Source organism: Corythoichthys intestinalis, chromosome 11, assembly GCF_030265065.1.
Source record: "Corythoichthys intestinalis isolate RoL2023-P3 chromosome 11, ASM3026506v1, whole genome shotgun sequence".
In the NCBI taxonomy this organism is placed as follows: domain Eukaryota; kingdom Metazoa; phylum Chordata; class Actinopteri; order Syngnathiformes; family Syngnathidae; genus Corythoichthys; species Corythoichthys intestinalis.
In genome coordinates, this window is record NC_080405.1 from 39,112,923 (window position 1) to 39,127,210 (window position 14,288).

A 14,288-nucleotide genomic window follows, 5' to 3' on the forward strand; every position below is an offset into this window, starting at 1 on the left:
AGAATTATTAAGTGAATCCCTGAATCTTTGGTTATTTAATGTTTAGCGACAGTTTTAAGCTGTAAAACAACTTCCTTTTAATGCATGCAGGGTCCAATTAAATGAGGAAGTCAATCAGCTTTGACAATGCCCCAATACCAAAAGCCAAAACGTTTATCACCAAGTCAACTGTTACATAATAGAAGACAAATAGAATGGTCTTTATTCAGAAAGAATGACATTTATTTACACTCTGTATACAAATATTATTACAATAATGCTGATGTTTGTCTTCACAGATGTGAATGACACATTCATGTCAAGTTTCTCATTAAGCGTTGGGCACCTCTTCCAAAAACACTTAAAAGTCCATTGAGCTGTGAGCCAGGTAGTCCTTCCTTCCAATGTTCGTGACCTGCTTGGTCTGCATTGCCTCTAATTTCGGGCAGTCTGTAATACGATGACCAAGACCACCACAAAATGTACAACCCCTCTCTCCTGGAAAACAGCAAGAGAATCATTCGTTAGGACAAACACAACCAAACAGAGACATTCATTGCTTATCAACGACTCACCTCCGATATCCAGCATTGTTTCGTCTCCGGACTGGAGCACCTGCAGAACTGGAGGAACCTTTTGCTTGGCTTCTACAAGCAGGGCCTTCAGATCCATCAATACGGACTCATCTGTGAGATAAAACAGAGAAAGATTGCTACTATTATTACCATGATTATATTTTTAATTACAAAACAAATATTTGCCTTAGATAGTTCCCAAAATGTGAGGAAAGTAGATTTTTGTTACAAAAAAAAAAAATCATATCACCAAACTTAAGAAACTTTATTAATCATGGACTGAAGCATGGTCGTTAAATGTGCAAAAAGTCAGCTTTTCAGTAATTTCCCATTTATAGCCAGAAGGTAACCATTCGCCGGATTAAAAAAAATAAAAAAATCACTTCATGTCAAAATTTGGCCAGACTGTTAACTCACAATACTATTTACAACCCCAAGGCTCACAATTTTGTCATTATTGGTGCAGTTACTTACCACAGCCTTTATTGATGAATGTTGTGGCTATACCAGTCTGGCCAGATCGCCCTGTTCTTCCAATTCTGTGGACTGAAATAATGAAGATTCATTTTGAGGGCACATTAACACAATCAATGCAAATATAATAATACATAATAATTCTTTCACTTTTGTAAAACTGCTGAAGTCCAAACAGAAATGGGAAAAGCTCATATTCAGAGTGAAATGTGGTCTAATGGTTGACTGCTAAAGAGAGATATATGTCCAGGCAATTTCTAAATGGACATTTTGGAGTCGTTTCATGTGATGTATAAGCTTCTTTTTGTAGGGTAGAGGTGAAAGCCAGACTGGCTCAGCAGAGTTGGATTATGAATGATTATGACTTCATATATATTTTTAATTTTTATTGAATATTTTAAAACCCCCTCTGTGACTTATCCAGTAGGTTAATTGAAGAAATATCCAGATATAACTCATACATTGTCATTTGTTCACACGGAGTGCCAGACCAACTTACCAAAGATCAAATGAAAGTGTTTTAATTGACTGACCATTAATAAAGGATACCTGAGGTCCAGTTTCTACTGATTGCAGGCATGGTGATGTTTTTATATATACATTTATTGAAATATTACTTACTCATTGCATTATTACTTATTACTAATATAATAAGTTAACCCTTGATTGATTAAAAGGCATTTCTCAACACTTCACAAAGACTTATAAAGCTTATGTGAAGACACTCACAAAAACACCATGACGCACAACTCTGGGATGCAAGCATTATAGTAAACATTAGGGGTGTGCCATCTTAGGTACCTCATGATGCGATTCGATTACAATTCAGAGTGCTACGATTCGATTATTGAACGATGATCACGGCATTGACAATGATCACGATTATCGATGCATCGTACATTACAAATTAATAAAGTAGCCAAACAAATTTATGTCCATTATTTATTTAAATTATCCTAATGATTCAACAGGAATGATGGAAACATGTCCAAACATCAAAAAGCTGCCCTTAAACTCCTTTTTCTTTTCTTTTTTTTTTTTTACAAGAAAGTGCAAAAACATTAACCCTTTTAAAGGCAGTCCTTATTTCTCAACATGCCCATACAACACACAGCTGACCTTGAGATGCTCTTTTTCACAAGAAGGTGCAAAAACATCAGCTGTTTTCGAAGGCAATACTTATTTTTCTCAACAATACAATAAAATTTACACTGGTTGAATGAATTCCACATTTTCTGGAAACAAACAAAGTGTCTTTAGAAATGAGACTTCTTTTAACCAATATACTTTGTTTTCACAGATATCTGTACTATTTCATGTTTGTAGTGTTACCGCTGTACTTAATCCTGGTTTTAATCGTTCTGCATCTGGAGTAACTTTTGTACACCATCAAATGTTAGCAAAGTCGCTAATTAGCTTAGCGCTCGGCGCTAACTACCGTAGTAACATCTCAAAAACAACAAGAAAAGCTAAACAGTACAAGAGGTTTCGTGTTCACCTCTGCTAGACGGACACAGGCCTTAGCATAACACAAGGGACTTTTTACAATTAACACAATTTGAACCTACTGCTGGTCAACTGAAAGGCAAGGACCAACGAACCATCTCTCTTTCCCTCTCGTTCTAAAAAATAACTTGCGCAAAGAAGAGGACCCAAAACGTAACCGCCTTGCCTGTCTCATACAAAATTTGATTTTTGAGTCTTTTGAAACAGAGTAAATCCCTCTGTCAGTAATCAGCAGCATCCATCATAATGTTGTACGTGGTACTGTTAAAGGTGCCCGGGCGGCAGAATTTTGTTCAGCTACTAGCAGCTGTCATAAAGTTACTAGGGAAAATCATGTTTTTTTTAAAAACATTTATGAATAGTAATTGAATCGTCACGTGTCGAATCGCAATGCATCTAATAATCGATTTTTTTGGCACTCCCTTAGTAAACATACAGAGTATTCTCACCATAGTTTTCAATCTCCTCAGGCATGTCATAGTTGACTACATGCTGGATGGCTGGGAAATCCAGACCTTTGGATGCCACATCTGTGGCAACTAGTACATCCTTCTTTCCTTCTTTAAATGCTTCAATGGCTTTTGTTCTTTCCTCCTGATCTGAAACAGAGAGAATCTCAAATAAACTTCCAACAGTCAAAAAAACCCCCCACAGACTTCACAACAGCAGTTTTACTGAGAGAATAATAATTATTAAAAATATAACAACTGACTTCACAACAGCAGTTTTACTGAGAGAATAATTATTATTTAAAAAAAATAATAATAAAATGACTGAGCCGTTTATTGCCACTCCTAAGTGAAATTTAAATTTGTAATATCTATGTAATATCTATTTAAGAATTACATGTGTTCAAAACAATCACATAACTACCTTAGAAAAGTCTGCAAACTTTAGCGAGCTAGATGATAACTAATGTCAGGGTGTTACAACCCTGCAGCAAATCGTTTAGAAAGACAACTGAAAAATACTCAAGAGGTGTGCTTTCTTAATCCTCTGTGAAAAATGACATATTACTGCAGTTTACCGAGTCAACTCATTGGCAAACTTCGAGTTTGAAAGTCTGTATTACACCCAGTGTTGTTAATAACGGCGTTACAGTATAACGGTGTTATTTTTTTCAGTAGTGAGTAGGGCTGCAGCTATCGAATATTTTAGTAATCGAGTAATCGACTGAAAATTCTATCGATTTATCGAGTAATCGGATAAAACAAATATATTTTTAGGTGAAGAGCAATCATAAATATACATGAGAAAACAAGACATGTAATCTTGAACCATTTTCAGTCAGTGTCTTTATTTTTGATGTATATTGTTGAAAACAGCCAACCATTGCATCTCAGATGTAACTAGAATAAAAAAAAAAGACTAATTCACTGCTTTCAGTCAAAAAACTTTTAGATCTTATTAAAAAAAAATAATGCCGTTACGCTTGATAACACACATCACTTAAAAGTTAGGATTTTTTCCCACGTGTTTCTATTTGTGTCAAGTCATTTTTAAGTTCTAGTTAAGTTTTAAGGTTAGTCTAAACTGTAAGTCCTGATAGGATTTTGAGTTTTTGCAGTGTTCAAAATAAATGTATGATACAGGCTGTATTGGAGCACATTAGGGACCAGTGCTACTTGGTGTTTTATCCAGCAATGACTACTGAGCTCAAATTGATAGTTAGCATTATTGAGTTTTTATTTTACACCCTCATCACTCCACAACGCTATGTTATGTTAAAGCCTGTATGTAAGACACGTTAGCCACGCATCGACAGTAGTCATAATTAATATAAAACTAGCTCTCCGCAGGGCTAACGTTACGTGAGCTAGTGACAGAACGTTAATCTTATTTATTAGCGCTTAGCGCTCTACTACTTTATGATGGCGGCTGTTTACTAAAGCTGCCCAGACGCGGCCGAGTGTCATTTCGCATCTAGTTCAACATATATGTGATCTCTATGAGACTCATCAGACGCTACCTGCTACCAACGTAGCATCGTGCGGGCTAGTATTTAGCAACGTTGGCATCGTTTGTAGCGGCTGTCGGCTGTATTAAGTTTTTTTTTTTTTTTTCCCCCCCTTCTTCTTCCTCTAAGATCACGCCTTCTATCACGCCTATGCAGATGACACACAACTGTACATTTCTGTGTCCCCACATGATTATAGTCCCCTAGTCTCCCTGAGTAAATGCATTCATCAAATCAATGAATGGATGTGCCAGAATTTTCTCCAGTTAGATGTGGAGAAGACAGAGGTGATCATTTTTGGGCCAAAAAAGGAAAGGTCAAAGATAAGCAGGCAACTTAGCACAATGTGACTTACAGCTACAAATCAAGTCAGAAACCTTGGCGTAATTATTGATTCAGACCTAAAATTTGATAGCCATCTAAAGTCCGTCACTAAATCCGCTTATTACCACCTAAAAAATATAACCAGAATTAAGGGGCTTCTGACTCAACAAGACATGGAAAAACTTATGCATGCATTCATTTTCAGCAGATTGGACTATTGCAATGGTATATTTACAGGTCTTGATAAAAAATCAGTCAGGAAGCTGCAGCTAGTACAGAATGTTGCAGCCAGAGTCCTCACAAATACAAGGAAGCAGGACCACATTACACCGGTTTTGAAATCGCTACCTGGCTTCCAGTGAGTCAAAGGATAGACTATAAAATACTACTGCTCGTCTACAAAACACTTAATGGCCTTGGAACAAAATACATGCTTGACTTGTTAGATTCCTATGAGACATCTAGACCCCTAAGGTCGTCTGGAACCGATCTTCTGCATGTTCCAAGAACAAGAACAAAGCAGGGTGAGGCAGCATTTAGTTATTATGCTCCTTACCTCTGGAACAAGTTACCTGAACATCTGAAGCATGCTCAAACTGTTAGCTCTTTTAAATCAGGGCTAAAAACACTTTTGTTTAGCACTGCATATCCATAACTGGCTATATATTTCAATCTACCTTCCTCTTGTGCTTATTTCCATTGCTGATTTCAATTATTATTAGTAGTAGTAGTTTTTGTTTTAATTTTATTGCTGTTTATTCTATTTGTGATTAAATGCGATTTTTTTGTCTTGGTTTTTACGTTGTATTGATTTAAATGTGATTTTTATGATCTTCATGTGATGTAAAGCACTTTGAATTGCCTTGTGTTGAATTGTGCTATATACTGGACTGTCTCAGAAAATTAGAATACACAATATTCTAATTTTCTGAGACAGTCCTGTACATTAATCCACCATTTAAAGCAGGGGTGTCCAAACTTTTTGCAAAGGGGACCAGATTTGGCGTGGTAAAAATGTGGGGGGCCGACCTTGGCTGACGTCCTTTACATAGAACAATATACAGGACTGTCTCAGAAAATTAGAATATTGTGTATTCTAATTTTCTGAGACAGTCCAGTATATGTACTAAATTTGCCTTGCCTCTACGCACGTGACATCAGCGCGTTGTCCCGCATTAAAAGTAGTCCGAGCAAAACGTGATGCTTAGAGCTGTCAAAATAAACGATTACTCGAGGTGAATAAAATTACTCGGATCAGTTTATAAACTCTAGTTACTCGAGTTGCTCGAGTATTCGTTTCAGCTCTAGTAGTGAGTAATCTAATTAATTACTTTTGTCATCTTTGCAACGCCGTTACCGAGGATGTAAAGGCATGCATTACTACGTTGGTTGAATGACGCGAGAAAAGTCTGCGAGACACGGAGAGAGAAGAGCGGTAGTGGAAAAGAGGGAGTTGTGACGCCGTTGCAAACGCGATGCTAGGCCAGGTGTCTCCAATAAGACCTGACTGTAGCCGACAGGCTACAAACTACGCACACATGATGCTACGCTAGAGTTTACATGTATATGAACTAGATGCGAAATGACAGACTCGGCTGCGTTAGCAAATGTATAGAGAAGCAGATGCGAAATGATACACTTGCCGGTGTTAGTAAACAGCCGCCATCTTAAAGCAGAAGACTTCTCAGAAAGGCTCTGTTGTAGAGAACCTTCCTGGCGAACATAAGTCAATTTTTATTTAAAATACTCCTAAATCGGCAAAATCTTGACTTGAATCTATCTTTAAATGATGAAACAATTTAAAAACTTTTACGTGTAGAAAGCACACAGAAGGGAACTAATGCAATAACGGGAGCAATTGTAACAACTTTAACGGTTGATTCACATTAAATGACTTCCAAACATGGCAAAGGTTACTATCTTGTTATCGCAATATCCACAAAACCCCTGTGTCTAGTTAAATTTAGGGTAAAGAATTAGGCTAGGGCAACTGTCCCAAAAACCCTTTGATTTTCACATAGTGTGACCTATGTTTTTTTTTTTTTTTTGAATGGAAAAAAAAGAAAAAAAAGAAAAGTAAAACCAGTTACTTTTCCGAGTTACTAATTACGCTTACATTCAGGTAACTGAGTTACTAACTCAATTACTTTTTGGGAGAATTCATTTGTAACTGTAACTAATTACTTTTTAAAAGTAAGATTAACAACACTGATTACACCGAACTAGAGGTGGGATGTTTATCAAATCAATCAAAAACTATTTTGGTAATAAATAAGCTTTGTCAGACTGGAGTTTAACTTAAAATTGCCCTAATATTCTGAAATTTAGCCCATCACATTCGTCACACAGTTGCTGCACTTTCAGGTGGTGTAGATATTTGTGTTTCAACGTTATGCTCTAAAAATGCATTCTTTGCATACTTTGTGCAATTTCTTTTTTTAATATGAAGATTAACTATATTGGGTGGTATACCTGTCAATTACTTTAATGATCACAGCACTAAGTTAAAAATAATTAATGAATGCTTGTGGATTTTTTTTTTGTTTAAATCAAGATTCATTGAGAACAAAAAAAAAAAAAAAAATCAGCAGATCAATTATTAAAACAATCATTAGTTTCAGACCTCTACTTAAACTACACATTGGCATGTACAAAAGATTTGAATGGATTAATGGCATTTTTCTTCAATTAATGGGGAACGATAATTCGAGATGCTTTGAGCTACACCTCTGGTCATGGCACACATTAAACTCATCAATATGTTGTAATAAAACAAAATACTTTTGGGTTGAGCTGTTCTGGACTTCAACTGCTAATTCAAATCACAACCACTCCCACTTTCAAAAGAGGCCCCAAGCAGGGATGCCTAAAGTATTCTGTAAATCCTGACCCCTGATGGACATGTTATTAAGACGCCTGAGAGGCGTTCAGAGTTAGGTGAAAAAGAAAAGCAAAATGTCTTTTTTAAAAGTGATTGCATTCAAGCATAGAGAACATACTGAGAAAAAAATGAAGCAAAGAGGACACCTAGTGCTAATGATGAGGAACTACAAGCAATTCAGCGTTTAGATTCCAACTTGTCAAAGTTTTATACTTGCATGAGATGAATACAGAGGGCAGAAAGCATGGTGAACTACTCCTTAGAACATCCACAGTGGATCGTGAATGTGAGTGTGAATGCTTGTTGTTTTATTTCCCTGAAATTGGCCAGTGTGGGTACCTTTTCCTCCATGGATGGCCACCGCCTCCACACCTTTCAGCAGCAAATACTCATGGATGGCATCAACATCAGCCTTTTTCTCAGCAAAAATCAAGACCTTTGGAAAGGAGAAATGTGTTTTAAACAAATGTGTATACCTATACTTTGTGCAACCATTTCAGAGTGTGAGGTAGAAACTAACAGGAGGCGTTGTTTTCTGGAGACATTCGAGCAGGTACACCATCTTTGCCTCCTCTTTTACATATTCAACTTCCTGTTGATACACACAAAACAGTATCAGTCAAATGTCACATTATTAAGTCTTCAGGAACTCACTGCAGACTTTAGTTTGTTGCACGCACCTGGATGACATCCAAGCTGGCAGCACCTGCTCTGCCAACATTGATGGTGATTGGTTTTACTAAAGCACTCTTGGCAAAATTCTGGATCTTCTTGGGCATGGTGGCACTAAAAAGCAGGGTTTGTCTTTGACCCTAGATGGGAGGAAAATAGGGTTATTATAACACTTTTGCTGTAACACACATTGTACTGCAAACTCAACTTATCAAACTTTTTCAGCAAATTAGGTCTTCCATAATAGGAGTCGCCATTTTATTTATACTTTAGTAAACCAAAATAGGTTTTCTTGATAAGGCCATAATGTTCATAAAATGTGGGAAAAATAATGAGTCACATTAGATTTTCAATCTGTGGCTGATTGGTAAAAGTTGATAAACAGGCAATTTGAGCTATTATGATTTTGAGGGATGGAAAATTTGTAATGACGGTCCTTCTATTTACCGTTTTTATTTAGTTATTTTTACCATGCCTAAAACACTGTTACGCGTCAACCCTTTTAGTGCCAAAATTGCAAAATTGCAGTAAGCTACATTGCTGATTTTTAACAAACCAGAGCTGCAAATATGGTGTCTCATGTCATTACATCTTTGCAAAAAAAGATGGCAGACATCTGCCATATTTTGTTGCAAGATGTTTGCAGTCTTTTGGTACAAAGTACTAAGTACATGAGGCACCATATTTGCAATTCTGGCTTGTTAAAGGTCAGCGATGTTACTTGTCTCAATTTTGCAACTTTGGCGCTTAAATATTAAGTAACCAAAGCTAACACAGTCAAGTAAGAAAGCTATTTCTTGTGAGCGTGCAGGCTTAAAATGTACCTCAAAAATACACAAAGAAAAAAATTGCACTTATAATAACATTCATTTATTCTTCCTCTCCTGGTAAACCAAATCTGAACTTTAAAATATGAAACATCAGTATTAATATGCCAGTTTGGGCCCTGTCACGCTGATTTATAATAATGTATGATTTGTAAATCGGGAAATGAGTTGCTCATTACCTTAAAATAAGAGAAAATTGTCCTGATGTCCTCCTCAAAGCCCATGTCAATCATCCTGTCAGCCTCATCCAGGGCCAGGTAGCGACAGATGTCCAAACTCACCATCTTCTTCTGTAAGAGGTCCATGAGACGCCCAGGAGTGGCAACCATCATGTGCACACCGCTGTAAGAGGAAAACACTAACATTGCATAGGCTGAGCCTTTCCAGTGTATTTACAGTACTTGGTTGTATTATTATCCAGAGACAAAACGAGTGGACCTCAATGAATTACAAGAGTATTCTCAAAATATGTTGGATACGAGCTTCTGCTAGTTGCACATGATATAATCACTGAAATACAGGATGATGAAACAATATTTTAAAAATCGATAGTGAATGACTTTAAAAAATTACCTATCTGCATTTTTTGCAGAATAAAGGTACCGTAAATCAACCACTGGCTTCTGAATAAAATAATAAGCTGCTGCTTCTGTTTTCCCTTACTGATTTTAACTTACTGTTTCACAACCTCCATTTGCTCTTTGACCGACATTCCTCCAATACAGAGGGCAGTTCGCATCTGAGGTGCTCCTTCTTCCTCCAGCAGTTTGCAGTAATATTCAATGATGCCGTGCGTTTGTCGTGCGAGCTCTCTCTATGCAAAGTCCAAACATAGGTTCAGTTATTGAAGAATAGAATTCTGATAGCCACTTCTTTTGTAGTTACCAAGCCTCAAGTATACTGTGCATAATCAAAACCGTTGCAGAGAAATATTTTAATAAACTCTCTAAGAAATAGAGGCTATTGCTTACTGAAGGACAAATGATGAGTCCATATGGTCCCTCTCTTTTAAAGAAGGGCAACCTCTTCTCCTGCTCCAGGGAAAACATGATGATGGGCAAAGTAAAGACCAAAGTTTTGCCTGAACCAGTAAAGGCGATGCCGATCATGTCGCGACCTGATAGACTTCAAATAGAGAGGAAATTTGAGAACAACTTAACATAATGGGCAGTATAGAGGGAACATATTTATCAGTTATCTGTTTCGTCATGGTCTTGAATTAATGAAAAATGTTAATATAGTGGAATTGTAATAAATAAGGGATTTTTTTTAATTGAAAAAAAGAAATGCATGACATCACATTTTGCTATAGCACTTGGAGCAATTTTTAGGGAACACTGTCTTGCCCAAGGACATTTAAAAAGTAATTGGGTAAACAAAAAGTTGAGAACATGAGAACAAGATAGTTTGTTGATCTTTGACCCTGTATAAGATCAAGCCAATCAAAAGTTGTTTTTTAAATAGAACAAAACATCAGCCTATCCATCCCTTTATATAGCATCGTGTATGCATGGTTCACTCACACTGTGGGGATTCCTTGAATCTGAATTGGTGTTGGATGTACAATTCCTTTCTTCTTTAAACCTTTAAGAATTGCTGAAATCACAACAGCATAGGTATGACTTTCACATCAAAAGACCAAGTAAGTGTGCATGTGTGCGGTGATGGGTCATGCATATATTTAGTCCAACCTGGTGGAAACTTCATCTCCCTGAAGCTTTTGATCGGAGGAGGGATGCCGTCTCCGTCAACCAGGATGTGAAACTTCTTTCTGACACGCTCATTTCTGGTTTCAGGCATATTGAGGACATAGCGCGGGGCCTTCCAGCTTCAAAGAACCACCAGGTTATGTAACTTGGACCACAAATGAAACTTAAGTAAAATCATCCCACCTTGTTTTGATTGGATCATCATAAATGATACCCTTGGCCATTTCTTTCACTGACATCAAAGCTGTCAAAAAAGTAAAAAGTTCTCCACATTAGCCGTGTAAATGGTTTGAAGTAAAGTATCTTCTTTTACCTCTGCCCTCTGCAACACTTTCTAAAATCTTTTCTTCCTCTTTAAGTTGCTTTTCTTTGGCTGACTCTTTGCGTGCTGTTAATTCAGAACAAACAGAGTTAATAGTCAAATAAATAGTTAAAAAATCTTTAACTGTGAAATTGCTCATTCCAGAATGTTTTTCTTGAATGAAAACCTTCTGCTTTTTCCTTCAGGTGCTGATGCTGGTCGAGGAGACTGACATTGGATCGGGGACCAAGCCCTTCATCTTCATCCCTTTGTTCCTCCCCACTGTCTCTATGTTCCTCATCGACTGCTTTACCACGTAATCGCAACATCTTCTGAATCTGTGAGATAACCAACAGCAGATTTATGACCTGTAGGTAACTTTTGTATTTTGATTGATAAGACAAACACAAACATGTACCTTTTATTTAATGAGGGGAGAAACTTACCATTTGTTGTTTACGGATTTTGACAGGAACATAGGGGACATAATCTTCATCCTCTGAACCCTCAGATCCAGAACCTTCATCGTCTCCATGAGATCTCTGTAAAAACAATATAATATAAAAAGACTGAACTCTACCAGTACAACACATGCAAGTAGTTTGAGACAATACTTAATTTTCAAAATGATTGTATGATGTATTTGATTTTGATGCAGATGTCTGCAGTGCTTGCTTTAGTAAACAACAAACAGCAAATTTGAGAGTTTGAAATCAGTAGGCTGTAGTTTAATGTTTCTAAATTCTAAACCTCGTAGCCAAGTTATAAGGCATATTATAGACATGCTTCGTGCTAGCCTAGTCCCACATTCGTTTACTCATCACACGTACAACATATAAGGTTGTATTTGCTTATGTACCAAATACCTAAAAGACATCGCTAAACGTGAGCAGCCAATAATGTGTATTGCTAGTCATTGAGTTAGCTGCTAATGCTAACATGTTGTTTTTGGGGTTTTTTTGTCGCATGAACAGCGTCTTTAAATGGAGCTTACCTTTTTCAGTCGATTATCTTCTTCCATTTTACCCAATACAATGAGCTATTATGCGTACACAAATGAGGCACTAACCGACAACAATAGCGGACGAAATTTACGTGTATCACTCGAACATTAGACAGTGCGGAAGACAGTACGGAAAGCTGAAAAGCTCAAATTAGTCTTAATTGACTTTTTTACATCAAGGACTACAACTTTCACAGGAAAACGCCACACAATTTTAGTGAAAACTGCATTTTATTTTCCGCAAAAATGATTCAGTTTTTTATGGAAGCCCATTCCCGCCACTAAATTAAAAGAAAAAAAAAAAGTATGAACTTTTTTTCAACGAAATAAGGCCATTTCTACGGAAGCAAAAATTCATTCAAAAACAAACCCAAAAGTAAATTATTTTGCAAAAACAAAGTTGGAAAAAGATAATTTAAAGGACAACCCCAAAAAATAAATTACTCAGAAAAACAAAGTCGGAAAAAAATATAGTTCAAAAAACAAACCCAATAATAAATTATTTTGGAAAAACAAGGTTGGAAAAATACAATTTAATTAAAAACAAACAAATAAATAAATAATTTTGAAAAACAAAGTTGGAATTATTAAAAAAAAAAAAAATAAATAAATAAATAACTATGAAAAACGGAGGGTTGAAAAAAAAAAAAAAATTCAAAAAACAGCCCCAAAAATAAATTACTCAGAAAAACGGAGTTGAAAAAAAAAAAATCAAAAACAGCCCGTCATTTTTTTATTTTTCACATGAATGCAATACACTTTCATACTCTGGAAGCCAATTCCCGCCACTAAAAAAAAAAAAAAAAAAAAAAAAAAATATTTTTTCTCAGTGGGCTTCCATACTAATTAGACCCATAATAATCAAGTGTGGTTGATTATTGTGGAATAACACGTTGGTGCTCAACCATGCAAATGCTTCCATGTTGCAGATAACTACTTTTGTTTAGGAATAATTTATTAGGTTATTATTAAGGTAGCTTAGAATGTGCGTAAGGACTCTGACAAGTAAAAAAAAAATTATATATATATATATACACACATATATATATTTCCCCCCACTGGCGGAAACGGGCACCAGCAAGTAAAGAAAACAAAAACAATTTTTTTTCTACTGCTGGAAATGGGCTTCCTGTTTTTGTTGAAAAAAATAAAAGGTTTTCAGTTTTTTTGTTTTATTTTAGTGGCGGGAATTGGCTTCCATAAATTACAGAATTTATTGTTTACAATTATTATCATTAGATAAAACTTGGCTGTGCATACAGCAAAAATATCGTCAGGTCAAGCCTTTTAATTCCATGGGCAAAAGGCAAATAGTTGCCTTTGACACACAGCTCAGAAGGGACCAAAATAAGCACTTTATATGTACAAGCTTTTAAATTAATTGAACAGGGTGTTAGGGGGGCGCTATGCATTTGGTGTAAAATAACATATTTGGAGTCTAAAACTAATTTTTTTTTTTTTTTTTTTTTTTAAATGGTGCGATTGAGGCATTACATCTTGCCTGAGGTATTTTTAATGGAAAAATGTTTACTTTTTGCACTTTCGCAAACAATCCGTAAAAACTATTGTCTTTCTGACAGACTACGAGAATATTTCAGTCCAACATTTCCTTTATTAAATACAGCAACACTATATCATTGCATAATGCTTTGAAGCCAGTGTCCTACGACACACTTGTGGATATTTTCCGTAGCAATCTGTAGGTTCCTTTATGAAAAACTCTTTAAAACGATAGATTTTAGGCTGGATCTTATCGATAACCTTTTGGGATGCAATATCTTGCGATATAACACCATATCGATATATTGTCACACGCCTATCATGCTTGGGCACTTTCTGATAAGTATTATCTGTTGGAGTGCATTTTGTGAGGAAGAAGATGTAGAATATATGAGTAATGGTGCAATTTTTTGGGTGACCATTATTTATGGAGAAAGTCATTGCATATATTGCGTTAATTTTCAAAGTAGAAATTAAAGACAACATTCAAACATTCTAAATGTACCGGTGGTAAAACCAGGGAGCAGGGGTGGGTACAAGAACCCAATTTCAAAGGTTTAACACAGTAGAAAATTTCAAA

General features: G+C 36.1%; 1 protein-coding gene across 1 annotated transcript; it reads right to left on the minus strand.

Annotated features, from left to right (window-relative positions):
* Nucleotides 1–192: 192 nt before the first annotated feature.
* On the minus strand, nt 193–12,358 carry LOC130924380 (probable ATP-dependent RNA helicase DDX41). The gene is made up of 17 exons (XM_057850919.1): nt 12,200–12,358; nt 11,652–11,747; nt 11,393–11,543; nt 11,218–11,292; nt 11,088–11,148; nt 10,887–11,023; nt 10,719–10,791; nt 10,167–10,320; nt 9,873–10,009; nt 9,375–9,537; nt 8,377–8,508; nt 8,217–8,288; nt 8,036–8,132; nt 2,984–3,133; nt 1,029–1,100; nt 555–665; nt 193–477 (listed from the first exon to the last, which is right to left on the minus strand). The coding sequence occupies exons 1-17, from the start codon at nt 12,224–12,226 to the stop codon at nt 341–343; spliced, it is 1,845 nt and encodes a 614-aa protein (XP_057706902.1). The 5' UTR covers nt 12,227–12,358; the 3' UTR covers nt 193–340.
* Nucleotides 12,359–14,288: the final 1,930 nt, after the last annotated feature.